Source organism: Tachyglossus aculeatus, chromosome X1 (assembly GCF_015852505.1).
Source record: "Tachyglossus aculeatus isolate mTacAcu1 chromosome X1, mTacAcu1.pri, whole genome shotgun sequence".
Lineage (NCBI taxonomy): Eukaryota > Metazoa > Chordata > Mammalia > Monotremata > Tachyglossidae > Tachyglossus > Tachyglossus aculeatus.
Window position 1 is genome coordinate 96586055 of NC_052101.1, and position 27202 is coordinate 96613256.

The following is a 27202-nucleotide window of genomic DNA, read 5'->3' on the forward strand; positions in this document are numbered from 1 at the left end:
GTTTTAATCCCCATTTCACAGATGAGGGAACTGAGGCACAGAGAAGTGAAGTGACTTGCCCAAAGTCACACAGCTGACAGTTGGCAGAGCCGGGATTTGAACCCATGACCTCTGACTCCAAAGCCCGGGCTCTTTCCACTGACCCACGCTGCTTCTCCTTCTTCACACGCTGTGTGACTTTGGGCAAGTCGCTTCACTTCTCTGGGCCTCAGTTCCCTCATCTGGAAAATGGGGGTGAAGACTGTGAGCGCCCCCCCACCCCCACCGTGGGCCAACCTGATCACCTTGTAACCTCCCCGGCGCTTAGAACAGTGCTTTGCACAGAGTAAGCGCTTAATAAATGCCATCGTCATTATTATTATTCCGCTGTTGGGTAGGGACCGCCTCTACATGTTGCCAACTTGGACTTCCCAAGCGCTCGGTGCAGTGCTCTGCGCACCGGAAGCGCTCAATAAATACGATTGAATGAATGAATGACTAGTATTGTTATTACCGTAATTCCCCTTATAGGCGGGAAACTGCTCCGGCTGGAAGACGGCGGCTGTACGTTACGGTACGTTACGAACCGCGCATGCGCACAGCCCCATGGGAGGCCGCTCACGTGACTGCAGCCCTCCCCCCACCGTGCACCTTCTTTTCCGTCGCGCGCCCCCTCACGTGCTCGCGCGCGGTTAGGCCCGCGCGCGGCCGCTTGGCCTCCATTTTCTTTCTTCTTCTTCTTCTTCTTCTTCTTCACTTCTTCGGCTTCCGCCCACGATGAGCTGCCGCGCCATTGCCCCCCATCGATGGTGGATGTCTGAAAGCAGGGGCTTTGGGGGCCCTTTGGGGACCCTCAAAGGCCAGAAGGCCTGGTAATTAAGGGGGCCGGGGGTGGTGGTGGTGGTCCCTTTACGGCCGATCCCTGCCCCGCTTTGAGTTCAACCCGTCCTGCGCCTCACCTCAGGTGACCCGAATAATAATAATAATAATAATGGCTTTTATCATCATCAATCGTATGTGTGCAGAGCACTGTACTAAGCGCTTGGGAAGTACAAGTTGGCAACATATAGAGACAGTCCCTACCCAGCAGTGGGCTCACAGTCTAAAAGACTTTTATTAAGCGCTTATTATGTGCGAAGCACTGTTCTGAGCGCCGGGGAGTTTACAAGGTGATCAGGTTGCCCCGCAGTTTTAATCCCCATTTTCCAGATGAGGTAACTGAGGCCCAGAGAAGTTAAGTGACCTGCCCGAAGTCACACAGCTGACATCTGGCGGAGCTGGGGTTTGAACCCGTGACCTCTGACTCCAAAGCCCGGGCTCTTTCCACTGAGCCACGCTGCCTCTCAATAATAATAACGGTATTTGTTAAGCGCTTACTATATGCCAAGCTCTGGGGTAGATACAAGGTGAACAGGTTGTCCCACGTGGGGCTCACAGTCTTCATCCCCGTTTAACAGATGAGGTAACTGAGGCCCAGAGAAGTGAAGTGACTTTTTACTTATTTATTTATTTATTTTATTTGTGCATATTTATTTTATTTTGTTAATATGTTTTGTTCTCTGTCTCCCCCTTCTAGACTGTGAGCCCACTGTTGGGTAGGGACCGTCTCCATATGCTGCCAACTTGTACTTCCCAAGCGCTTAGTACAGTGCTCTGCACACAGTAAGCGCTCAATAAATACAATTGAATGAATGAATGACTTGCCCAAAGTCACACAGCTGACAAGTGGCGCAGCCAGGATTCGAACCCATGATCTCTGACTCCCCCAAGCCCGTGCTCTTTCCACTGAGCCACGCTGCTTCTCTGGGATAGTCATCTGGGACGCTTGCCCCAGCTGAAGGCCCCTATTTTACTCGTAAAAATCCTAGCTGAGCTTCAGGCCCCTTTGCATGAGTGTGTTCCCATTCCCTCAGGAAAAAAATTCGGTAAATGCAATGTGCCAGGCACTGTACTAAACGTTGGGGTAGTTACAAGATAATTAGCTTGAACACAGTCCGTGGCCCACACCGTTTTACAAACGAGAGAACTGGGGCACAGAGAAGTGAAATGATTCGCCCAAGGTCAGCAAACAAGTGGCTTAAGAACAGTGCTTGGCACACAGTAAGCAGCGTGGCTCAGTGGAAAGAGCCCGGGCTTTGGAGTCAGAGTTCATGGGCTCAAATCCTGGCTCTGCCAATTGTCAGCTATGTGACTTTGGTCAAGTCACTTCACTTCTCTGTGCCTCAGTTACCTCATCTGTAAAATGGGGATTAAGACTGTGAGCCCCCCGTGGGACAACCTGATCATCTTGTAACCTCCCCAGCGCTTAGAGCAGTGCTTTGCACATAGTAAGTGCTTAATAAATGCCATAATTATTATTATTATTAACAAATGCCATCATTAAAGTGGCAGAGCTGGAATTAGAACCCAGATCCTTCAGACTCCGAGGCCCATGCCCTATCTACTAGGTCTCATTGCAAACTAGACAAACTGGTATTTATTTGTAGCCATGCTAGAACTCCTTGTTTGGCAAATGGGGAAAGTAGGCTGGCTATAGATTGGAAGCTACTTTGTCTCTATTGTAGTCTTTCTTCCAAGTGTTCTGCATACAGTAATAAGTGCTCAACTCCTTATGGGCTGGGATTGTGTCTACTAACTCTATTACACTTTCCCACGCACTGAGTGCAGTGCTCTGCACATAGTAAGCACTCAATAAATACCAGTGATTAAAATTAAGTAACTGGCTATGGTCACGGAGAGAATCCCCAGTCCCATGCTTATTTTCCATTCAGGCCCGATCTCTTTTGTAGGGAGAATCTTGTTATTCCAAGTAAGTGAAGAAGGACCCAAGTACCCTCCCTTCCTCCAGCAGACTGGCTTAACAGTGTCTGTTGGGGTGTTCGTGCATTTATTAGAAATGCTATCAAATGCTGTAACTTACTTTGATTATATTCACCACCACAGTCTGATAGGCCGTATCTGGGAGTCATTCATGCAGGGCCTGTAGCAGTGGAGTGGAGTCCTCATCTAGAGCAGTGGGATACTACTTTCATTCAGTCGTATTTATTGAGCACTTACTGTGTGCAGAGCACTGTACTAAGCACTTGGGAAGTACAAGTTGGCAACATATAGAGACGGTCCCTACCCAACAGCGGGCTCACAGTCTAGAAGTGCTTACTTGGCCCTACATTCCTGATGATCCTGAAGTAGACGAAACAAATTGGCAAATTAACTCATCTCATCGTACCACGTGCTCTTCTTAGGTGCCAGATGTTTCTTCAGGTTGCAGCCAGCCATCTACAGGCCTCCAAGGGGCTGCAAGATGAGAAAATGAGCAGGGTGGAGTTGACTAATGTGTTGGAGGAAGCTGTTGTGCAGCGGGAAGGTAAAGGTGTTCTCAGATGAGAAGTAGCATAGCCAAGAGAGCGTTTGATTGATTGATTGATTATGGTATTTGTTAAGAACTCACTCTGTGTCAAACACTGTTCTAAGCACTGGGAAAGGTACAAGTTAATTAGGTCGGACACAGTCCCTGTCCTGCATGGGGCTCACAGTCTAAGTAGGAGGGAGAACAGGCACCCCCTTTTTACAGTTGAGGAAACTGAGGCACGCTAGTGGATAGAGCATGGGCCTGAGAGTGAGAAGGATCTGGGTTCTAATCCTGACTCTACCACTTGTCTGCTGTGTGACCTTGGGCAAGTCACCTGATCTCTCTGTTACCACATCTGTAAAATGGGGATTAAGGCCGAGCGCCCCACGTGGGACAGGGACTGTGTCCAACCTGATTAGCTTCTGTCTACCCCAGTTTTTAGTTCGGTGTCTAGCACAAAATAATAATAATAATTATGGTATTAAGCGCTTACTACGTGTGAAGCACTGTTTTAAGCGCTGGAGTAGATACAGAGTAATCAGGTTGTCCCACGGGTGGCTCGTGGTCTTAATCCCCATTTTTACAGATGAGACTAACTGAGGCACAAAAAGTGAAGTGGTTTGCCCAAGGTCACACAGCAGACAAGTGGCGGAGCTGGGATTAGAACCCATGTCCTCTGACTCCCGAGCCCGTGCTCTTTCCACTAAGCCACGCTGCTTCTCTAGTAAGAAGAAGTAAGCTCTTAACAAATACCGTATTGAAAAAATCGACAGGCTGTGAGGCTCTGTACTTAAGAATGTACTGAACCAGCCCCAGTTTCTAATGGCCACCAAGTAGTCTAATCGCAGTCTAGTCTGAGATTAGATTCACTGGTTCCACTTTGGTTGGAGTAAGCACAGAGGGTGGGGTGGGTTGCACTCTTGTTTCCAAAGGGGCCTCAACTGAACCTCTGTTGCTTTTGTATTGCAGGACCTCTCGTGACTTTGAACAAGCCCCAGGGCCTGGCAGTTATAGGTACCGTGTGGTGAGCAAGGTGTGGGAAGAGGAAGTTAGGACGTTGCATGTAAGTGTTCGCTCCCGGTTACGTTTGCTTGCTGATCGAGAGGGACGTCATTACCCCTCCCCGTGTATCTACAGGGAAAGCAGGGGACGTGACAGTGCATTCAGTCCTGCCAGAGCTGAGCCAGCGCCTGGGGTTTGACCAGCCACTTGAAGTGGTCAAAGCTGCTGAGAAGTAAGTGGTTGGCCTATTAATCAATCAGTGGTATTTCTTGAGGCCTTAGCATGTGCAGAGCTCTGTATTAAGTATTTGGGAGAGAACAGTTGAACAGAGTCGGTAGACCCATTCCCTGCCCACAAGGAGCTTCACAGTCTAAAGGGCTTATGGGAATGCCAAGAGCTGAGACCAGGAAGGTGTCCCCGGGATGAACTGAGGATGGGTGCTGGTTGGGTTTCAGGATCTGGGTGCCTGGAAAGAGTGGGTGGGTACCCCCTTAAGCGCTTTGATCCGTAGCCATATACTCTGCCATTTCCCCGATCTCCCTCAGGGCAGGGCTCACACGTCTACCAGGTCATTTCTCATCCTCTCCCATGTGCTCTGTACAGTGCTCCGCACACAGTAAGAACTCACTAAATACCATTTATTGGTCTGTTTCTTGGTCAGTAGAGCAGGGAGCGCGAAAGGTGGCTATGCACTAAACAACTCCCTCTCCCTCCCCACTCAGGGAGAGCTCTGGTCTTGTCCTCCTGTCTGGCTGTCCCAAGACTTCAGAGAACCTCAGGAGCTACTTCATCTGGTCCCAGAGAGCCAAGAGACCTGCAGTTACATACCGGTGAGAGTGAGCTGCTCCATACAACCGTTGCAGCAATGACGACAGCTCAGGCTTATGGTGGCTATTCTGTGACCTCTGTCTTTTCCTTGTTTCCATTCAGTGCCATTACCGTTGGTATTCCAAATCCTTCTGAAGGTGAAGTCAAAACTGCACTAAAGCTGGAGCAAAAATGGGGACAGAAGTGGGTGAGCCGAGCCTTAATTCTCCTTTTCCACAGGGGTATCAGAGGAGGGCAGCTGGTTGGTGTTGGAGGAATTGAGGGGATGGGGGGAGGAGAGGGCTCTCTGGTGGGGCTGTAGAGTTTTTTTTTTGCACTGGGACAAGGAGTGGTGCTTGTGAAACCCTCCAAATCACCGCCACCCACCAAGAAGAGGTTCCTCCTTTCCCTGCCCGGGAACTATCCCTTCTAAGGCTGCTTTCAATCAATCAGTCGTATTTATTGAGCGCTTGTTGTGCACAGAGCACTAGACTGAGCGCTTGGGAGAGTATGATGCAACAAAGAGGGTAGTCATGTTCCCTGCCCACAAGGAGCTCACAGTCTAGAGGGGGAAGCAGACATTAAAATAAATCATGGCATATGTACATAGGTGCTATGGGGCTGAGCATGGGGTGAATGTCAAGTGCTTAAAGGGTACAGTTCCGAGTGCCAGGGTGATGCAGAAGGGAAAGGGAGTCAGAGAAATGAGGGTTTAGTTGGGGAAGGCCTCTTGGAGGAGATAGGATTTTAGTAAGGCTTGGAAGGTGGGGAGAGTGGTGGTCTGTTGGCTCTGAAGAGGGAGGGAGTTCCAGGTCAGAGATAGATGGGAGGTGGGTGAGGGGTTGGCGGCGAGATGGACGAGATCGAAGTACTGGGAGTAGGTTGGCGGAAGAGGAGCAAAGTGTGCAGGCTGGGTTGGAATAGGAAACCGGGGAGGTAAGGTAGGAGGGGTTAAGCTGATTGAGTGCTTTAAAGCCTATGTTAAGCAGTTTCTGTTTGATGCAGGGGTGGATGGGCAACCACTGGAGGTTCTTGAGGAGTGGAGAAACATGGACTGAATGGTTTGGTAGAAAAATGATCCCATTGTGAAGTATGGGCTGGAGTGGGGAGAGACAGGAGGCGGGGAGGTCAGCGAGGAGACTGATGGAGCAGTCAAGGCAGAAGATGAGTGCTTGGATCAGAGTAGTGGCAGTTTGGATGGAGAGGGAAGGTCAGATTTTTAGCAATTTCATTTCCCCTACTCCTCACTTACGCATCGTCCTTGTACTTGGATTTGTATGCTGTATTTACCCCACCTTCATCCCCACAGCACTTATGTACATATCCATAATTTATTGGATTATCTCCCCCTCTAGACAGTAAGGTCTTTGTGGGTAGGGAATATGTCTTCTAAATCTGTTATTATAATAATAATGGTATTTGTTAGGTACTATGTGCCAAGCACTGGGGTAGATACAAGGTAATCAGCTTGTCCCATGTGGGGCTCGTAGTCTTAATCCCCATTTTACAGATGAGGTAACTGAGGCACAGAGAAGTTAAATGACTTGCCCAAGGTCACACAGCAGACAAGTGGCAGTGCCGGAATTAGAACCCACATCCTCTGACTCCCAAGCCTGTACTCTTTCCACGAAGCCACACTGCTATAATTGCACTCTCCCAAGCACTTAGCACAGTGCTCTGCACAGAGTAAGCACTTAGTAAATAGGATTGGTTGATGTTGTGAAGGTAAGACTGACAGGATTTGGTGACTGATTAAAATGTCGGTTGAATGAGAGGTGTTTAGGATAATGCCGAGGTTATGGGCTTGAGAGACAGAAGATGGTGGTGTTGTCGACAGTGATAGGAAAGACAGGGCAGTTCAGGGTTTGGGTGTGAAGATAAGGAGTTCTGTTTTGGACAGGCTTAGTTTGAGGTGTCAGCGGGACATCTAAGTGGAGATGTCCTGAAGGCAGGAGGAAATGTGAGACTGCATAGAGGGAGAGGTATCAGGGCTGGAGATGTAGATTTGGGGACCATCCGCCCAGAGATGGTAGTTGAAGCCGTGGGAGCAAATGAGTCATCCAAGGGAGTGGGTATAGGTGGAGAATAGAAAGGGACCCAGAACTGAACCTTGAGGGACTTCCACAGCTGGTGGGAGGCAGAGGAGGAGTCTTCGAAAGACTAAGAAGGAGCGGCCAGAGAAATAGGAGAAGAACCAGGAGAACGGTGTCAGTGAAGCCACGGTTAGTGCTTTCAGCTGAACAGGGTGGTCCACGGTGTCAAAGGCAGCTGAACGGTCAAGGAATATGACAGTGGAGTAGAGGCCATTGAATTTGACAAGAAGGTCATTGGTGACCTTAGGGCAGTTTTATAGAGTGAAGGGGGTGGAAACCATATTGGAAGGGGTCGAGGAGAGAGTTGGAGGAGAGGAAGTGGAGGCAGTGGGTGTAAGACAACTCTCTCAAGGAATTGGGAGAGGAATGGTAGAAGGAAGATGGGGAGAGAACTGGAGAGAGCCATGGGTCAAGGGAGGGTTTTTTTAGGATAGGGGAGACATGAGCATGTTTGAAAGCGGTGGGGAAGAAGCCACTGGAAAGTGAAAGGCTGAAGAGAGCAGCAAGGGAGGGGGTGCTTTAATAAGGTCTGAAGGGATGATAATAGTAATAATTGTGGTGTTTAAGTGCTCACTATGTGCCAGGCACTGTAGTAAGCGCTGGGGTGGATACAAGCAAATCGGGTTGGACACAGGCCCTGTCCCACATGGGGCTCACAGTCAGTCCCCATTTTACAGATGAGGTAACTGAGGCACAGAGAAGTGAAGTGGCTTGCCCAAGGCCACACAGCAGACAAGTGGCAGAGGTTGCATGAGAACCCATGACCTGACTCCCAAGGCCGTGCTCTATCCACTATGCTGTTGGAGGTGGAGGTGGAGGGATGGGCGAGTTGAAGAGGGGACAGGAGGGAGGGACTGGAGAGGAACAGGGGAGATTTTAGGGAGATCACGCCTGATGGTTTCAATTTTATCAATAAAGTATGTGGCAAGATCATTAGGGCCAAGAGATGGATGGGTTGAGGAGGGAGTTAAATGTCTGAAACAGTTGGCATGGGCGTGGCCATGGGAGTTAACATGGAGAAATAATATTGCAGGGCAGAGTTAAAGCAGGTGATGATGAACTTGAGCTGGATGAGGTCAGCCTGATGTCTGGATTTCCACCAGCAGCACTCTGCAGCTCTAGCACAGGAGCGGAGGAATCGGACGGACCTTGGAGGTGATCCAGGGCTGTGAGTTAGTGGAGCTAAATGGGCAGAGGGACGGAGCGAGGGAGTTGAGTTCAGCGGAGAGGGCGGCGTGGCCTAGTGGAGAGACCACAGGCCTGGGAGTCAGAAGGTTCCGGCTTCTACTCCAGACGCCACCGCTTGTCTACTGCGTGACCTTGGGCCAGTCTCTTCACTTCTCTATGCCTCAGTCACCTCATCTGTAAAGTGGGGAGATTAAGACTGTGAGCCCCATGTGGGACAGGGACTGTATCCAACTTAAATTAGCTTGTATCTATATCTACCCCAGTACTTAGTCCACTACCTAGTAAGTGCTTAATAAATACTGTTAAAAAAAAAAAAAGGTGGTGTTGAGAGGGTTGATTTGTGTGTTGCAAACCTGCCTTCTGTCTCTCCCCACGCCAGGCCATACTTCACTCTACTGCCTAGATCATTTTTCTACAAAACCATTCAGTCCCATGTTTCCCCACTCAAGAACCTCCAGTGGTTGCCTGTCCACCTCCACTTCAAATAAAAACTCCTTACCATTGGCAATAAAACACTCAGCTTGCCCCTTCCTATTTTACTTTGCTGATTTCCTATTACAATCCAGCATGCTCACTTTGCTCCTCTAATGCCAACTTACTCACTGTACTCCATTCCCATCTATCTTGCTGCTGACCCCCTCACCCGTGTCCCGTTTCTGGCCCGGAACTCCCTCCTGCTTCATATCCGACAAACGATCACTCTCCCCACTTTCAAAGCCTCATTAGAAGCACATCTCCAAGAGGCCTCCCCCGACTAAGCCCTCATTTCTTCTATTCTCTCTCCCTTCTGTGTCACCGTTTCACTAGGATTTGCACCCTTTTATTCACCCCTCCCTCAGCCCCACAGTATTTATCATGATTATCATTATTATTATTACGAGGCACCTATCCTTAATCTATATTAATGTCTGGTCCCCCCTTTCCTCCCGCCCAGACTACACTTCTTGCAGGCAGGGAACGTGTCTACCACCTCTGTTATATTGTTCTGTCCCAAGCGCTCAGTCCAGTGCTCTGCACACAGTAAGCTCTCAATCAATATGATTGATTTACTGATTGATGGGGCATGGTGACTTTAGGAATTGGAGGGGGGTCAAAAGATCCAAGGTCTCTGTGGGGGAACAGGACAGATGTGCAGGGTTTGGGTGTGTGGGAGAGAAGGCAGGAGAGGAGACTGTGTTCAGGTGGAAGGATTTTGGAGATTGTACGGTGACTAGAGGTGATGAGATTGATCACGTGTTCAAGTTGGTGAGGGCAATTCCTGATTCCCCCCGCCCCAACCCTTCGCCAGGACCAGCTTCAGACAGTTGGCTGCCCTGAGACGGGGGGAAAAGAAAACTAGTTGTGGTTTTACTTCCTCCCTCCCCTCCCCCAATCTGTATAATGTAATTGTTACTGCACACCTGTGTGGCCCATGATGGTCCATCACGTTGTGTGTGGACACAGTAATGATGTCATATGCAGTGGTTTGCGAAAATTGGTCCGAAGAGCATCTCTAGTGCCCCTCCCCTCCAGGGCCCTACTAACAGATCACTTCTGTCCTGCACAAAATAATAATAATTGTGGTATTTGTTACGCTCCTACTATATGCCAGGCACTGTACTGTGCGCTGGGGTGGATACAAGCGAATCAGGTTGGACACGGTCCCTGTCCCACGTGGGACTCCCAGTTTCAATCCCCATTTTCCAGATGAGCTGAGGCCCAGAGGAATGAAGTGACTTGCCCAAGGTCACACGGCAGAGAAGTGGTGGGGCCGGGATTAGAACCCATGACCTTCTGACTCCGAGGCCCGTGCTCTAGCCACTAGGCCACGCTGCTTCTCGGAACACAGCCATCTAGAGTGGCGGAGGGGCAGGGAGGCCTTGCCCCACTACCTTTGTGAGAGGGCTGCACTCTGAAACGGCTGCTTTCTGGCCAAACCCCACCTTGCTCCCTCGTTGGGTCAGTGGTCCTGCCGAAAACATGCCATCGTCTTTATACCCCGAGAACTAAGTTGGGGAGATGGGTGGCCAGCCAAGGTGGCCTGACTCGGCCTTTGATATCATGGGCCGTAGTTGTTACCGGCGGAGGATTCATTGTGCCGGAATCAAGACGACACTAAAACTACAATGAGCTGGTACCGTGTGTTGGACTCCAAAAGGGACTGTGCCCTGGTACAGCTTCAACCACTGTCAGGTAAGGAGCAGTTACCTTGCCCCTGCTGTGGCTGCCGAGCAGCGTTCTCCAAATAGGAGCCTCCAGTTGCTAGGCGGGAGTGGGGGGGGGACACATCGTCGAGCTGTTCGTTGCCCAAGAGCAACTCCCTCGGGGTCTGGACTGGCCCTCCGTCGGTCAGGGAAAGAGGGAACGCGGAAGCCGCTGGCGACGGGAGACTACTGCTGTCGCAGGACGTGTCTGCAGGCAAGGCGATGTGAAGGGCTGCTCTTTTTTCATCCACAGCGTTCAGTGGCCAGCTCCTGGTGCACATGATGCTGAAGCTATGCCCGGTGCTGGGCGACCATAAGTACTCTGCATTTGTGGGCACCGCTTTGGGCCAACGTTTCCTATTGTCACCGAACGTCATGCCCCAGAAACAGGTATTCGGTTCTCCCGGAGGCCTATCGATCTTTCCCTGGCGAGGCCTGCCCAACCTGGCTGGGACCATCTTTGGGCGAAGCCTGGTAGATCTGGGGGGATTCAGGATCCCACCCGCTCTCTGGGCACTTTTTTTTTTTTTTTTTTAAGATACACCTGCATGGCTGACAGGTTAAAAGGGACACCAACCCTTTAAGTGGCTGCCCACAGCTGGTCTGAGGTCTGGTGATGGCGGCAGCCACATGAGCTGTTAAGGACTCTTCTGTTTTGAAAAGGAACTTTCAAATAGCCTCCTTACGGCTTAATCGAGGGTCACTGTTTGCGTCAACCCCTAGACCCTCAGTTCCACTTTTGTCTTTTCTTTGGGAAATTGAGCCCACTTCCTCCTCCCTGAGTGTCTTTCCTGGCCAGCAAAAAGGCTTACTGCTTCCAACCCTCACCCATCTGGAAAGGTTCTAGCTCCTTCCCTAGTACGGGCCTAACCCTGTACTCTTCTCTCCCAAGCATCAGGTGCTGGATGAGCATTTGCTCCACCGCCTCCACTTCACTCAGCAGCAGATGTCACTCGTACCCCTCCACCTCCACCTCCACCAACTTCTCCTCCCAAAGAAAGGTTTAAAGCCCGGTCACAATGTGCTCACGGCCCCTCCCCCGCCATTCTTCGTGCAGACTCTGGAGCGGCTGCAGCTTAGGTTTTAAGAGCATAAAAAAGGGACGATGCCTAGTTTTTGTTTGGTTGGTTGTTTTTCTGCGGGGGGAGGGGACGCTCTCTGACGTATCACCGGATGATCTGTGGGTCGGAAGAGGTGGCTGCCCTTCTGGGTATCCAGCCTTATCGTTTGACTGTACTCTTTTTGAGAGCAGGGACAGGTGACTTGCTGCTGTTGTATTCAGTTTGTGCTCCCTCAATAAATCCCCTTGAGAGGTATCTATCTTGTAGCGTGCCTAGCTTTTTCCCCTGTGTCTTTCAGGCTTGAAATGCAGTGGACCCATGTGGTCTAAGGGAGCATTGCCCTTGTGGTCACAGCCCCAGGAGAATTGGGATATCTGGGAGGGGAACCCAGCTAGGGGGTGAAACCTGAAATGGGGCCCTGTATTCTTTGTCAGAAGTTTCTGACGGTATGTTTGGAATGTAAGTTCCTAAGAGTACGGATTCAGAGACCAGATCCCGAGTTGCTTTTTCTTGATCTTTCTGGGAGCTGGGTACAAGGGATTGAGTTTGGGTAAGCCTCCGTCTCAGGGAAAAGGAAGACGAGGTAAGGGTGGAGCGTAGGATAGTATAGTTCTCTGATGTTGGAAAGTGAGTGGGGCCGAAGAGTGGAGAAAACCAGCTCCGGGCTCTGGCTCCACCCGTTTCGAAGTAAAGGCCCCCTTCTTTCCACACCTGGGCGTGGCTCCTCACAGGAGACGGGAGAAACCATCCCCCCTCCCCGCCCAGAGAACGTAGTGACTTGTGGGGGTTGACTGCTGGCTGCGGAGCTTGGGGCTGTAGAGAGGTAGCATTCCATCCTTAGAGCAGAGGCAGGGAAGACTACGACGCTCTACGGTTGCCCAGGGCAAAGAAAGAGAACAAGGCAAGTCAAGGAAGGAAAGGAGAAACCTGGCTTGCTCTCCTGACTTGTTGCAGTGCTTAAACGAGGAGGGCAGCGCCTTGGCTGAGGAGTGTTGAGGTGCACGGTGTGGGGGAAAATGCCCTGCACCCTCAACCATGGTTAGGATTATGCCCTCCCTCGCTCTGGTGTTTTTTGTGCCAGCTGCTTCGGTCTACAGTGCCAAGGCCAAGTGCCACCAACCAACCATTTAGGCCCACTACAAAGAGGATTGCTGCAGTTGGGCTGTAGCCATGTGGTTGGAATTGGTTTACCTTCATTCTCCTAAAAGGGGAGAACAGTGGGAAACGGTGATCAAGCTAGACCTATCGCTTCCCTCGATCTTAGATAGGGGTTGATTACAGGATTCTGGGACCAGGGGTTCAGCTAAAGGCAAACAAGAGCGGGGAGGTGTTTTGTGACTGAAGGAATCCCTGACAAGATGCAGATAGCTCCCTGGCAGTCAGGTTGGCACAGGAGCTTAGAAAGTAGGCCCTCGCTCCTCCCCACGCCAGGGTTCTGTGCCAAGAAACTCAGAACGGAGCCACTCTCTGTCCCACACGGGATTCCCAATTTAAGAGGTAGGGAGAACGGGCAGGACCCCTCTGTCTTCAGTTTCTTCCTCTGTAAAATGGTGGTGAAGGATATGCCCAAGGTCACCCACAGCAAAGCCGGCGGTAGAGCCAGGGTTAGAACCCAGGCCTGGGCTTTTTCCACTAGACCATAGGGCAGTGCTACTCCTCTCTAGCAGAGGAGTCTCAGGTCCTAGGGCCAGCCAGCGTTGGGGTTGCTGGTACATTGGTGGATCAGGCTGAAGACCTGAGGAATTCAAGTGGACGGTGCTTCTTAGGCCAAGAGTGAGAGGGAGCCAGGAGGGAGGTTCACCCGAGACAGATTTCTGCCAGTGACACTAGGGAACGAGGAATGTGTGTCTTCCAGGACAGCGCTACCCCAATTCTGATAAGCCCGAGTAGGTCAGTAACCCACTGTAAAAACTCAATGGGGAAAGAAAGAGGACGACTCTCACCAAGGGACCAGGGCCCGGGCTGGGTTAGGCTTCCTCTGAGCTAGCAGTGAAGCGCTAAACGAGGACCTGACGAACAGCTGACTCAGACGACAAAGGGTCAAGCATTGATGTAGCCTACGGTGAGTTTACTCTTAAATCAGTTCACAGCCCTGGCCCTTTTGGTAGTTGGTGGTTGACTTGACTCTGATGATGACTCTTCCCTATTTAGCGGTGGGTGAAGGCACTTTTGGGTGCTTGGCTATCAGTTGATGATTTCTGAGGATCTGGTCTCAAGCGGGCCTGGCTGGGGGTCTTCAGCAAAGGGAGCGGGGTCCGGTTTTCAGACCGGGGTGGCAGTGTCGACTTCAGGTCTTGCTTCTCTTTAGCTAAGACCCTGTGTGGGTGGTGTTTATCCGGTGGGTGGGACTTCGGGGATTCCTGCTCCTTGCCCCAGTTGGGAGCGGCCGTGTTGAACCGACTCATCGTGGCGAGTGGCAGGTCTCCTTTACGTGGGCACGATTGGGTTGGAACCCCGTCGGTGGCGGCCTTAACTTCTACGTCCTTCCCGGTGGCTGCCGCTGCCGTTTCATTGTTTACGGAGGAGCCTGGCTTCCTTGAACCCCTAGAACTTTTTCTATGGTAGCTTTTGGCTAGGGACGGCATCGGCGAGGACCGGCCCTCGGGCACCCTGTGGGCTTTGGGGAACTGCGGGCCAGCAGCCCCTTCTGATGACTCAGTAGGATCTAACTGGAGAAGGCTTGGTTTCTTGATCGGTGTTCCTTCTACCAGGAGCTGCAGTCCCTTGTAGTAGGGGATCTCAACAGCCGGCTGTAGTCAGGGAGAAAGAAAGAGGGATACGGGAGCTCCTCAGCTTTTCTAATGGGCAAAGGGGAGGGGGAAGAACTCCCTCTTTCTTGAGGAATTGGGCTCCCGAGGCCTGTTCAGTCTGAGCAAATCAACTCTGGGCCTCCAGTTGGGCTGAAGGGGTGGGGGGTGGGGGGCAGAGCCCCGTTGACCAGTAGTAAAGGTAGGGGTGAACTTCCCGGGCCCCGGGGGTTGGGGAGAGAGCTCAAAATTAGGCGGCAGCCTAGCACTGGGGTGAGGCCATTGCCCTACTGGTCAGCAGGAGAGGGCCAGGACCAGGTAAATTCCTTCCTAAGCACCCAGCCCCGATCTGCTCTTGCAGCAGCAGCAGCCGCAGCCGCCCACCCGCCCCCTACCCACCCTGGGCTCCACATTTCCGCGACCAGGTCACGGAAGCCGGTTCCGGAGGACTTTACGGGGCCTGTGGGCTAGAGGACTGAACTCGATGGGGCTAGGAACCTCGGGGGTTCTCTGCCTGATCCCACTGCCTTACCTGCCTGTGAATGAGTTCGAAACCACCCGTATTGCAGTTCTGGTCTCTCCGATAGTCGATAACCACACGCAGGATGTCGTTCTGCAGCTCCGTACAAAGCTCGGTGGGCACAGCAGTCGAAGGTGCTAGGGAGGGGCTGGCGTTGATCTTAAAGAGCCAGGGTTGAAAATCTTCCCCGAAAATAAAACTGGCACCATAGAGCTCAAAGCTGTTTTTACGTAAAGATACAGAATCCTGGGTGGTCTGGAGACTGTGAATTACCGCTGCTTTCATTCCTGGTAGCATGACACTGGTCCAGACTCCCAGGATTCCTAGCTCCTGCAAATGCTCTTGAAATTCCCGTGACGACCAAACGTTGTCCGTGGGAAGTGAGGGGTGACGTCTTTGGCTGTATATCAGGCACTTGGGGATTGATTTGTTGACTAAATGTATGGACCTGAACCAGAGAGAGGGGTTAGGGGCTTCCTTCTCCATCCTCCTGGTCCCTATAGACCCTCCCCCTGCCACACCGCCACCATCACAACAGCATCCAGAAGGCTCTAACTGTCTCTGCTCCTGACACTACTCCTCCCCTGTGCCCAGCCCTCCAGGTTGGGGAAGAGGCTCTCCTCCCACACCAGGGAGGAAAAGACTAGGGATGGGAATAACAGATGCAGATTCTCCCTAATAAGGCTCTTGCCTTGCCTGCCTCCATCCTTCCTTCCTCCCCGCTGTGTGCCCCCCCCCCCCCCCCCCCCCCCCCCCCCCGCCAGACACACACACATACACAGAGGCCACCTACATGTCTCGGTCACGGAGAGAGGTCTGAGTCGCAAAACAGATGTAGCTATCACGATAGAACCAGATTGTCAGTGGGTTCCAGTCTGTGACAAGGAACCACTGTTGGAGGTCAAATTTTGTATCAAAGATGAGCAGGGGTCGTTCGATGAACTTCTGCACCACCCATTTGCCTTCCTTGACAGCCACGAGGTTGTTGCGTACTAGCTTTAGGATGCCCTCTAAGTGATCCAAGCAAACGATCCCTGAATGAGAACGGGATATAGCCCACGAGGCTGTTACCAGCAGGACTCCAATAGTCTGTAGTCACATAGCCATGGGAAAACTACTGGTTGGGGTCTGGTTAATACAATCTGCCAGTTTGGTTGCGGGGAGGAGAAGCAACAGGAAGCTCTGGAGGAACAGAAGCAGGGGATTTCTAAGCACGTCGTCACTAAAAGAGGACATCATCGCTGACTATTTTTGAGATTGCAGCGGGGTTCAGGGAAGGGGGCAGGCTGCGCTCTATGGAGCTCCCAGGAGAAAAGGCGGAATTGAAGTCCTAGGGCAAATAGGCCCAAAGCAAGTCAAACAGCAGAAGTGTCACCTCTGCAGGCGGGTCCTGAGGTCCCAGGAAAGGATGGAGACTTGGGAGGAAGCCCTCACCCCCAGGCTCAATCCTGCCCCTCTTACCTTGGCCCCTGGAGTTCCCGCCGGGCTTCACGATCCACACGTTTTGATCTCCCTCCATTTCCAGCTGGACAATATGTTTCTTCAGTTGGTGCAAGAGATCTTTGCAGCGTTGGACGTGAGGTTTGGTCGGCTCCAGGGCTACCCCCTCGCTATAAGGAAAGGGTGGCTTAGGGTAGGGGTTGAATTGGGGGACTATCCCTCACTAGGTAGGGGGCAAGGAGGGTGCTGCCTCTGTTCCACGGCCCCTCCAATTAGCACCCCTCCACCCCTCCCAGGAGCCTCTCACTCCTCACACCCCAGCCGTCGTTCCCTGAAGCTGGAACCTGGGTGTACGTACTGAACCACCTTGTAGTAGCATTGCAAAAAGTTGTCAATTTGGCTCTGGCTCACACCCAGCAGGGTCTCCTGGCCTCTTTCTGTGTTCTGTCGTGCCAGGTTGCTGAGGTGGCCATCACAGATCTTCAAGGCTTCCTCGATCAGCTGAATAGAAACAGGGAGCTCCTTTTTGCCTCTTCTGGATCTCCTGCCTGCTGCGATCAGGGGAGAAGCGGGGAGAACCATGGAAGAACTGACCAAGTCACGGGCCCCAGTGAGAAATCTCAGGGAGTGGTAGGGGCTAGAGCTGGATTCTTTGGCAAAGACCTGTCCCCCTCCAGCTAACTCACCTAAGTAAAACACTCTCTTCGGGTGGAAGGTCTCTTTCCCCCCTGCCCTCCCTTCCCCTCAAAGATGGTGGGATAGAACACTTGGGAAGGAGTTAGGGTGTCCCCATCAGAGCACTGGGCTTTCCAGGGCCTCTCCAGAAACCACCTCATCACATAGCTGGTAGCCAGGGCTTTCCTTCTCCGCAAGAACTGAACCAGCTCCTTGTTTCTCACTGCGGAGAGTCGGGCCTGGCTGGGGGAGGAAACTTCAGGATTGGGATACTTATCTGGAGCTTTGTGGGCATGAGCCTTAGGCAGCTGGTCCAGATTTTCCTCCTTAAATGGGTCCCACGCTGCCTTTACTACCAGCTTGAGGATGGAACGTGCTGCCGTCAGCCAAAAGTCCTCTGTGCCGGAGAAACCGTCAAAGTCAACGTGGGTCTGGGTCGTGAAATGCGTTTTGTATGGACGCGTACGAGCTGGGGGAGATTAGCGGGTTCGAGGGAGAAGAGTGGGAAAGGGGAGAGCGGAACTGGGAATGATGGCCCACGACATTATTCCTTCCCAGAGTGGTTCAGTCTTCCTGCTCGCTCAAGTTGTAGGAGCTGAGGAACATGGTGGGGGAACGATAACAGGAGTAAGGTGTAGGAGTTGGAAGCGGGTCCAGAAAACTTGCTAGATTTAGGGACTAGTTTAACTGGAAACCTCAGCCAAGAAGCACAAGGCCCTTCTCGGTCTGGATGCTCATGAAAAGGTGGGGAGTGAGGCCTACCAATGAAAGCGTGTCTTTCGTCGTCGATCCCCAACTGATAGCAGCGTGGAAAGAACGTGTCAGCGTCGGCTCCATCGAACCAGGGGAGATTCCGGAGGTTGAGACAGAGCCCAATCTGGGGAGACAGACAAGATGGAGGCTTACTCCCCTCTGTCCTGGAAGCCAGGAGGGATAAGAACTAGGCCTGCGGTGAACCTCACCTTAGTGGTGAAAGAGCCTGCATTGGCATAATGATTGATCATCTGCTCCTTACGGAGCAGATGGAAATCTACCACATCCCGCCGGGCTGTCCAGATGAAGTAGGGGGTCTCGTTCTGGACCAGACGGGACTGGAGGGGAAAGGAAAGAGAGAGGCTAGGGTGAGCAACAGGTTTCACGCCTTCGACCATCTTGCGGCTCGGGTGCAGTTGCTTCCCAGAGACAGATGATGCAGGGCCCGTAACCTTGCTGGCCTGTTTTCCTTGCGATCCCCCACCCCTGCAAACTCCTCAGTATTGTACTGAGACTGGGTGTGGGGGGGGCTATCTTGAGTCACTGAGCCTAACTGCTGTCGGGCCTTCATCATCATCAGCATCATCATCAATCGTATTTATTGAGCGCTTACTATGTGCAGAGCACTGTACTAAGCGCTTGGGAAGTACAAAATGGCAACATATAGAGACAGTCCCTACCCAACAGTGGGCTCACAGTCTAAAAGGGGGAGACAGAGAACAAAACCAAACATACTAACAAAATAAAATAAATAGAATAGATATGTACTAGTAAAATAAATAAATAGAGTAATAAATATGTACAAACATATATACATATATACAGGTGCTGTGGGGAAGGGAAGGAGGTAAGATGGGGGGGATGGAGAGGGGGACGAGGGGGAGAGGAAGGAAGGGGCTCAGTCTGGGAAGGCCTCCTGGAGGAGGTGAGCTCTCAGCAGGGCCTTGACACTTTCCATGCCCACTCCAGGGGTGGAGAGTGCTGCTGTAGATGGCAGAAATCCCAAGCCTCCATCTGAGACATTTGCTGCTAAAACCCCTTCCCAAAGTGGTCGCGTTTGAATCCTCACCACACTGCAGTTAGCCCCTCCACCTCCGTGCTACGGGAGAGGATGGAGGAAAGGGACGGAGTCCGGGGGGGCGGCGAGGGGCGTGGGGGTGGGGCGCCGAGGAGGAGCTGACTTACCATAAAGCCGTAAACCCAACTACACTCAGCCGTCTCCTGGTACGCGCAGCGTGGGGGCGAGGGCCAAAGCGTGGAACTGGCTCTTCCCCGGAGGTTCCCCCCTCCTGTCCTTGCCCTCTGCTGGGCGTTCGTCCAGCAGAGAGTGGGGATAACACGGCTGGAAGTCGGACTCTCATCACCCTTAGTGGCCCCGCCGTCCTCACTGACTAGCCTTTCCCGGCTTGCTGGGGCCGGCTGGAGTGGCCAGGCCCACTCTTTCTCCACCCAGCCCCGCTGGCGCAACAGGCTCCGGATAACCGGAAAGGAGCCAATGATCAGGAAGATCTTGTTTTGCTGTAGAGAGGAAAGGGATGGGGGTGAGGCCGGGGTCCAGCAGTCCCCTCCCCCCGTCCCCCGACACCCCAGGGCTCCCCAGACCCCCGCCACTCACCTTAATCGCTTGCTCTACTCGGTCCTTAGCATTCTGGAATCGGGCTATGCTCAACTGGGGCCTGGGGACAGCGTCCCTCCCAACCGGCCGAAGGGCCGGAAAGCCTGTAAAGAGACCAACTTGTCTCACGCCCCCATCTCCAACCGCTCTCCCTGGGGAGCCGAGAGAACCGAGCGGCCCGGACGGCTCAGGCCGGCCCCGCTCAGTCTCCGCTTTTCCCGCTTGGGTTTGTCCAAAGTCAGTGAGGGCCAGTGGGACGGGACTCTTCGTGCCACCCTCGGAATGGCCGTCGCCGTCGGTGGGTGGTTGCAAGCGCAGGGCACCAAAATGGAAGGGCCTGGGGCTTGAAGAAGGGTGGGGGTCCCCCATAAGACAGAAGGCAGGGGCCCAAGAGAGGAGGGGGATCCTAACGAAGGGGGGGGAGGGGTCTCACTGGGGCCAGCAGGGATTGCCATACCCGTCGCTGAATAATGAACCAACTGCTTGTTGGAGGAGCCAAGTGGACGCCCGCTCGGGCCCACACGGACCCTGCTCCAGGCCGGTCGTTGGGCTGCCCGGTCGGCACCCTCACTGGGGGGGGCGCCCTCCTTGTCCTGTGGACTGGCCATGGCTTCTTCCTCCTGAACCAGTCACGCCGGAAAGCCGGCCTCTGCTCGCGCCGCTGGGGTGAGTGCGAAGGATTTTATCTTCCCTCCCCTTTGGAGGCCTTTATGTGCGGCCTCTGCCCGATGCCACTGGGACCCGTTCTTAATCAGGCCACTCCCTCTGCCTCACTCGGGGCCCCCTTGACTCCCGCCCCCCCCATGTCAGCTTCCTCATAGAGGTGCTTGGAGACCAGATCCCTATGCAGAGTCCAGCTTGTGGGGGGGGCGCCTCAGATCGCTCCCTGTTTCCATGGAAACCAACGGTTGGGGGGGCACAATAATGGCAGAGACCCGAGTGCGCTGAGGGCGGGGCCTTAATCTCGCGGGAGGGAGGGGAAGTTCCACCCCTGCCCCTCACACAGGCCCGCCCCATTACCGGCCGTTGGCCCCACAGACCCGTTAGCCCCCCTCAGGAGCGCTCAGCTCCTGCTCTTCATAATTCCTCTCCCTTGGGATGTAGGATGGAGACAGTCTGAACCTGGAGCTTTACCCTCCCTCCACCACGGTGATGGAGCACAACCACCCCACCCGGGGCCTCTCCAGCAGAAGAGTTGCCCGGCCTTCCCCGCGACCCGAGCCTCGGCCAAAGACGGGCACCAGGATGAAAGACAAAGAGGGCTGGAGACGGGAGCCGGGCTCGGCTTCTGTGAAGGGCACACGGCAGGTTCAAGAGCCAGTCTGGTTACCTTCTGGCCAGAGGTGGGTGAAGCAGACGAGGGGAACCTGGGCACCTTCACCAGGATGAAGACCCGGGGCAGAGCTACAGTACTTCGCTTCGGTCACAGCGGGCCGGGAAAGAGCTGCCTCAGCTCTTTTGAACGAAACATAATCCCTAGCACAAAAGTGGCACAGACATCATGCAGCCCCCAAAGAGGCAGGAACAAAAAAACTTTAATGGGAAAAGTCACCAGAGTAAGAAAAAAAAATACAGCAAGTGCAAGAGCAGAACCGGGGGACTAGGAGCGAGGGTTTGGGTTGGCAGGGGGCAGGGGAACCACAAGAGCACCAGCACGGGGGTCACCAGGCAAGGCGAAGGGTAGAAGAAAGGCATACCCTGGGAGAAAGGGGCTGGCGGAGGCCCCTGCCTCCTCTGATGAGGGAGAAGGTGGCTTCGGCACAGGAAAGTGCCTGATTTTAGGCTTCAGCTATTCTGAGCTGAAGTCTTCAGGCTCCCAGACCAGTCGGGTACTCCCCTCCCCTCAACACCCCCCCCGCCCCCGGCCTCTACCTCCAGTGGCTGCTGGACAGCGGCTTTCGGATAACAAAAAGCCACGGGAAAGCAAGAGACAGTTCCACAGGATGGCAAGGTCCTAGAGCGCAGGGTGCGCGTCTTACCATCTCTGTTGTCCTCGCCCGAGCGCTCAGTACAGTGCTCTGCACGCACGAAGCACTCGATAAATACCACCGATCGATTCTTCAGCCTCCAACAGGCCACAAGGGGCCCGTGGGGTCAGGACAGAGGATGAGAGGAAGTAGAGCCTTGAACCGCCTCTTCGCGTAATCTGTCAAAGACCACGGGAGGTGAGGCGGGGTGGGGGGGAGGAAGCAGATGCCTGTTGGCTCCAGGCCTGCCCAGACCCACAGGGATCAGCAGTGTAGAATCACTGGGACCAAATACGGCAACCAAGGGTGGGTGGGTGAGTGGTGGGTGGGTGGGTGGATGTCTGGCTTTGAGAAAGAAAAAAAAAAGGTTGCAGTTTCCTACAAGCACAGAGTTTGTTTCAAGACATTAAAAAAACTTGTCCCTGCCCAGGGGACTGAACAATGATGGCTGAGTTGACTCAGCTGGCGTGACCCGGCAGATCTACTGCTGCTTCTCTTCTCTTCCAGGTAGCAAGCCCCATTCCCACCTCCCCCCCCACCCCCACAGCTCTTCAGAGCTCCACCAGGGCAGCTGCGCAGAGATAGAGGAAAGAACGAGAGGAGAGCCATGAAGTCCAGCCAGGTGTTGTTCTAAAACTGGAAAGAAAAGGGCAGACGGGTGATTAGTTGTGAGACGGTGCCTGCGTTGCGGCTATTAGCCCACACCCAGATTCTGCCCACCTGACCCAAAAGTCAAGCCCCATGGTTGCGTATCACCAGAAAACATCAAGGGGCATGGGCAACTACAGACCCCAGTCTTCAGTGGTCTTCCTTGGTGGTCGAGGACTGGGTGCCTGCCGCTGCTAGCAGGATTCAATGACTGGCCTCTGCCCTGGGGGAGCTGATATTCAAGGTGCTTTGTCACCAGCCTCTGAGGGCCTATGCGGCACAGCTCTCCACTTGAAGCCCAGTTTCAACCCAGGGCCAGAAGCTCAGTTCTTCCCCAAGATAACAACAGTAATAATTTTTGTGGCATTTGTTGAGCGCTTACTCCGTGCCAAGCACCGTTCTAAGCGCCAGGGGTAGATGCAAGGTAATCAGGTTGGACACAGTCCCTGTCCCACGTGGGGCTCACACTCTTAAGCCCCATTTCACAGATGAGGGAACTGAGGCCCAGAGAAGTGAAGTGACTTGCCCAAGGCCATACAGCAGACATGTGGCAGAGCCCGGATTAGAACCCACGTCCTCCGACTCCCGGGCCCGTGCTCTCAAGGTCTCCGCTGCCAAATCAACAGTGTTAAAAGCTCTAGCCTCAGACACTGCTTCCTCAGCATCTCTTCCACATTCATCTCATCTTCAAGGGAGTGATGGTCACATCTTCTTTAGGCAGCAGAGTGCCGTTTGGAAGGCCAGCAGAGCCTTGAATCTTTGGTTCTGCCACATGACTGCCCTTACTCTTTTGGATGTCAAAGAATAGTCAATTGGCCAACTCGAGAGTGGAGCGAATCACAAACTCGATGCCAGGCAGCAAGTGTAATGCTCTTTCAGGCTCTGCAACTTGACAGATGAGGGAAATTTAGAGCACATCTAGAGAGTAACTAATAAGAGTCTTAAGAGAGAGAACCTGTGAGGAACGGCTTGAGAGCCCTGAAAAGATAAGTTGAAGGGACCTGAGGAAGAGATTTCAACTCTGGAAGAAAGGCCCTCTAAAAAGTCAGATAGTAATATAAGGGATCTTCACTGAGGCCCAGACAGGCAGAACAACCAGCCAAAATCGTGGCACGAGACTTATATTAAAGGGAGTAACTTCCTGAAAGTGAAAGTCGAGTCTGCCATTGGAGGCCAAGGACTCTACTGCTCTGGAGATCTTTAAACTCCCCGGAGCAGTGGGTGTGTCTTCCGCTGTCCGATGCAGCCCAGCCTGAAAGCAACGGGATGCAATTAAATGTCCCTTTGGAGGCCCCTTCAGCCGAAGGGCTCGTAAGTGGAAAAGAGGTGCTTGGGTTTCCTTCCTTTATAAGGCTTGGATTCCACCCCACCCCACCAATGGACACTGCGTGACTCCCAGATATACTTACATTCTTGAGGAATTCCTCAGCCACAATGCGAGCTCGAGCATTGACCGACAGCTTCATCTCACTAATCTCCTTGTCGATCTCTTCCATGAAGTGGATCACAAAGTCCACCAGTTTATGTTTGTACATCTGTTCCGTGTGGAAGTTTGTGATCAGAAAACTGATGTCGTAGCCCTGTAGCAGGAAAATAGGAAGAAGCAGAAGCAATTGTAGATCCTTGAGGCCATTAGGAACTACTCAATGAATACATCAATCGTAATAGTAATTATAAGATTTGTTCAACCAAACACAAGCTGCTGGGCTCGATACAAGTCAACCACGTGGGGCCCACAGTCTAGGTAGGAGGTAGAACAGGTAATTAATCCCCATTTTACAGATGGGAAAACTGAGGCACTGAGCAGTGAAGTCACTTGCCCAAAGTCCAGGAGGAGGCAGGGTGGCGGAGCCAGGACTAGAGCCCGGGTCTCCTGGCTTCCGGGTCCGTGCTCTTTCTACTACAAGCAGCATGGCCTGGTGGCAAGAGCCTGGGCTTGGGAGTTCAGAGGACGTGGGTTCCGATCCTGGCTCCGCCACTTGTCTGCTGTGTGACCTTGGGCAAGTCACTTAACTTCTCTGTGCCTCAGCTACCTTACCTGTAAACTGGGGATTAAGACCGTGAGCCCCACGTGGGACAGGGACTTGGTCCAACCTGATTACTTCGTATCTACCCGGCATTTAGAACGGTGCTCGGCACATAATAAACACCTAACAAACGCCGCAAAACTATTACTAGGCTAGGCGAAGTAGCTCTGAACCCAGCACAATTCATCCACAGGGGGACAGGCCGTTCTCACCAGCTGATTCCATCAATCCCAAATCCCCCCTTTCTCACCTCCACAGGTTTCCTACGCAAAATGAAGAAGTTCTCTGCTCGCATCATCATGAAGCGCATGAATTTGTGGCACAGGATCTTCTCAATTTCATCAGCCTAGGAGGGAAGAGGGGCAATTGGATATTCTTCACTCATCTCTGGGTCTGTTATCCCTCTTCCTCCCACAGACCGCACATCCGGTTAGGCAAGAGGAGCCCTCCCATGTGCCCCGCTTTACCTGCTTCACAGCAATGCTGACTCGAACAGAATTGATGGAGCCCTCAATCAGGACCTTTTCCTTCTCATTCCTGCTGATGATCACAGGCTGTAACAGGAGCTCTTTGCTACTCCTACAAATGGCAAAAACACCTTCGTGACTAAAGAGAGAGAGCTGAGGACATTGCAGCTCTCCCTAGAGGCATTAGCGTGGAGCTTAAGCCCAAACCTCAACGGTTGGCGATTGAATTCTCCCCTTAACACCGGGTAGCGGCTCCTGGACGGCAAACCCTGCTGGTCTGCCCTATTCGTGACCTTTCCGAACTGGGGAGTCTTCTCTTGGGGGCACATCTGGGAAGTGCTAATGTGTTTCTGGCTGAAATTTAAGAGGCTTCAGACCAACGGGTGCAGTCACCACAGAAGCCAGTTCTCCTCTCATCCTCAAAATGGGGGAAAAAAGGGGAAGTGAGAGTAGGGGCTAGCGGTGAAGTGAAGTTAGATCCCTGAGGTCTGTTCAACGCTTGACCCCTCTGCCAGCCATGTCGATGGGGGCACCGCTCTCTGATGACTCACTCTGAACGATGGGACCGATGGGAGTCAGCCCCGCAGCACTTACGTACATAGCCGTAATTTACTTTAGCTATAGTCGTTTCGATCTTCCCCCCTAGACCGTAAGCTCCTCGTGGACAAGGCCCGTGTCTACCAACTCTGCTGCACCGTGTTCTCCCAAGCGCTTACTACAGTGCTCTGTGCACAGTAAGCGCTCAACAAATGCCTTCGATCGACTGAAGGCTCCAGATGGGAGGGGGCCTGCAAACCACACCACCCCGGAAGCCCTTCTCACCTGACCTCCACCTCTGGCTTGTTGTGTCGTTCCACAACCTGGGAGGAAAAATTCTCCAGGCAGAGTGCAGCTTGCAGGGTGGCCCGCACGGCACTCAGGTAGGGGCGGAGAGTAGCAGTCTACAGGGAAAAACGGCACGGAGTTAGAGCCTTGCTCCCGCAAGGTCGTCCCCAACCTCCGGTGCCCCTCACTGTTGGCACCCACGTTTACAAGGGCCGAACACGCCAGAGGGGGCTGAGCGAGACAATCAAACCCCACTCTTGCCGAGGCGTCTGATGCCAAACCGATCTGATCGTGGTTCTCTGTTGCCACTCATCTCGATCTAAAGTTCCGACTACGGGCTGCAAGACTCTCTCCTACCAGGTCACCTTTCCGCCGCTCATATGCATCCCTTCCATGTCCGAGCTCTCAAACGTAGCTTCTCCCAGCCTGGCGTGCCTTTCCTCCTCTGCTAATCTCTTCTCAAAACTCACCTCTTCAAAGCCTCTGCACGCTATCCCATACATTCACCCTGGCCACAAGTCCTAGGCACCCCGCTGTATACGATTTTATTTCTAGCTAGAGAGTGTGCGTTTTCAGTCCCGGGCATCTGCCGTTTTGAATTTTAATTCAACGCACATCCCCATGTGTGGGGGTTTGTCAGTCTCACCCTTTTTTGTTGTGAGTTTCTCGGAGGGCAGACCCTATTTTCTGTATTACCTCCCTCGAGGACTCCAACTTTGTAGGGCCCATTTCCCCCGAGCGTTTTAAGCGAGAGGGACGGGGCCATTATTTGCCCCCACAGCTTTTCGGTTTGGACTTGCATCCTGTGTCAATCAATCAATCGTACTTACTGAGCGCTTACCGTGTGCCGAGCACCGTACTAAGCGCTCGGGAAGTACAAGCTGGCAACATACAGAGCCAGCCCCTACCCAACAGCGGGCTCAAGCCCTGAGGGCTTCTGAGTGGGAACTCAAGGACCACGAATGGAGGCTCTTCGGCTCCCTGCTTGCCCCCCACTCAAAGCCCCATCCCTGCACCTCTTCTGCCAACTCCTCACGGCACCTGGTGGTTCTGCGCCAGCCAAACAGGGGCTCAGTAGACACTGCCGAACCGGAGTGGGAGGCGGGCGGGATGAAGTCACTTCTCTCGCAACGAGTCCCCCCACCCCTTTGGGTGCTACACCGGTCCCTTCTGCGGTGGGGGGGGGGGGGGGGAGGGGCTGCGCTCTTCCCCTAGGCTTTCCACGTCTTTTTTCCCCCCTCCCTTCGCCTCCTAGTCTCTCCCATCCCTCGGGACCGTCCTTATCTCTCCTCCTCCCCGAGCACCGTTCCCTTCCCCCCCCGTCGGGGTTCTTCTCGCCCCCCTCCCTGCCCCCCCGGCCCGCCCCGCCCCGCCCCGCCTCCTTCGTTCCTTCCCTCCCCGATGGTCGCCCAGCCGCCGGCCGTCGGGGGCCCCCGCCGGGGCCGGCGAGGCCTTCAGCCCGGTCCTTCCGCCCCGCCCGGGGCCCGGGGCCCTCACCATCGCGGGCGCTGGCTGGGCACGGAAAGCGGAAGCGCAGGAGCGCGCAAACTCTGAGGTCCCTTCTCTTCCGGGAGCCGCTCCCCGCCCAGTCGGTGCCGGCCTGTACCATTCGCCTCGCCCCGGGGACGGGGCCCCGGGCGGCGGCCTATTTGTCGGCCTTCGGCGACAGGTCTAGCGGGGCTGGCCTCCGGGCCCGGTTGGCGGGCCCCTGCGCAGCCCCGCCGTGTGAGCGGAGCCCTCCCTGCCTGTGCCCGTGCAGCCCCGTTCGTGCCTCCGCCTGGCCGGGCTCCCCCTCCCGCCCCTCGGGCTTTAGTCCGGTCAGAAGCCTCGTACCATATTAAGGCATTCGAAGCCGG

At 53.6% G+C, this 27202-nt stretch overlaps 3 protein-coding genes across 4 annotated transcripts; 1 reads left to right on the forward strand and 2 right to left on the reverse strand.

The window, feature by feature from the left end:
• Positions 1-684: 684 nt before the first annotated feature.
• RPUSD3 (RNA pseudouridine synthase D3) lies at positions 685-20918 on the forward strand. Of its 2 annotated transcripts, XM_038771864.1 has the most exons (9): positions 685-851; positions 3222-3343; positions 4298-4342; positions 4466-4562; positions 5053-5160; positions 5261-5345; positions 10470-10590; positions 10855-10991; positions 11494-11917. In XM_038771864.1, exons 1-9 carry the CDS (start codon positions 757-759, stop codon positions 11686-11688), a joined length of 1005 nt encoding a protein of 334 aa, XP_038627792.1. In that variant the 5' UTR covers positions 685-756; the 3' UTR covers positions 11689-11917. The 2 variants fall into 2 exon arrangements, with proteins under 2 accessions (XP_038627792.1, XP_038627793.1); XM_038771865.1 differs by lacking the exons at positions 10470-10590; positions 10855-10991; positions 11494-11917 and adding an exon at positions 20517-20918.
• LOC119949999 (tubulin monoglycylase TTLL3-like) lies at positions 13708-20275 on the reverse strand. Its single transcript, XM_038771863.1, has 11 exons — positions 19870-20275; positions 19413-19516; positions 18983-19315; positions 18007-18135; positions 17807-17921; positions 17322-17441; positions 16728-16917; positions 16391-16539; positions 15723-15963; positions 14942-15377; positions 13708-14412 (listed from the first exon to the last, which is right to left on the reverse strand). Exons 1-11 carry the CDS (start codon positions 20018-20020, stop codon positions 13810-13812), a joined length of 2571 nt encoding a protein of 856 aa, XP_038627791.1. The 5' UTR covers positions 20021-20275; the 3' UTR covers positions 13708-13809.
• Positions 20912-27024, reverse strand: ARPC4 (actin related protein 2/3 complex subunit 4). The gene is made up of 6 exons (XM_038771866.1): positions 26844-27024; positions 25344-25462; positions 24522-24633; positions 24305-24400; positions 23437-23607; positions 20912-22015 (listed from the first exon to the last, which is right to left on the reverse strand). The coding sequence occupies exons 1-6, from the start codon at positions 26844-26846 to the stop codon at positions 22010-22012; spliced, it is 507 nt and encodes a 168-aa protein (XP_038627794.1). The 5' UTR covers positions 26847-27024; the 3' UTR covers positions 20912-22009.
• Positions 27025-27202: the final 178 nt, after the last annotated feature.

What these genes read in the sequence shown, in the direction of transcription:
- RPUSD3 (XM_038771864.1), top strand. Translation starts at nt 757, where the DNA reads ATGAGCTGCCGCGCCATTGCCCCCCATCGATGGTGGATGTCTGAAAGC. An exon ending in AGCTGTTGTGCAGCGGGAAG is followed by an intron (nt 3,344 to 4,297) that starts GTAAAGGTGTTC and finishes TTTGTATTGCAG; the next exon opens with GACCTCTCGTGACTTTGAAC. An exon ending in AGACCTGCAGTTACATACCG is followed by an intron (nt 5,161 to 5,260) that starts GTGAGAGTGAGC and finishes GTTTCCATTCAG; the next exon opens with TGCCATTACCGTTGGTATTC.
- ARPC4 (XM_038771866.1), bottom strand. An exon ending in AAGCCAGAGGTGGAGGTCAG is followed by an intron (nt 24,634 to 25,343) that starts GTGAGAAGGGCT and finishes TGCCATTTGTAG; the next exon opens with GAGTAGCAAAGAGCTCCTGT. An exon ending in TCAGCATTGCTGTGAAGCAG is followed by an intron (nt 24,401 to 24,521) that starts GTAAAGCGGGGC and finishes CTTCCCTCCTAG; the next exon opens with GCTGATGAAATTGAGAAGAT.
- LOC119949999 (XM_038771863.1), bottom strand. Translation starts at nt 20,020, where the DNA reads ATGGCCAGTCCACAGGACAAGGAGGGCGCCCCCCCCAGTGAGGGTGCC. An exon ending in GTTGGGTTTACGGCTTTATG is followed by an intron (nt 18,136 to 18,982) that starts GTAAGTCAGCTC and finishes TTTCCCCTCCAG; the next exon opens with TCCCGTCTGGTCCAGAACGA. An exon ending in CGGGAACTCCAGGGGCCAAG is followed by an intron (nt 15,964 to 16,390) that starts GTAAGAGGGGCA and finishes GTTCTCATTCAG; the next exon opens with GGATCGTTTGCTTGGATCAC.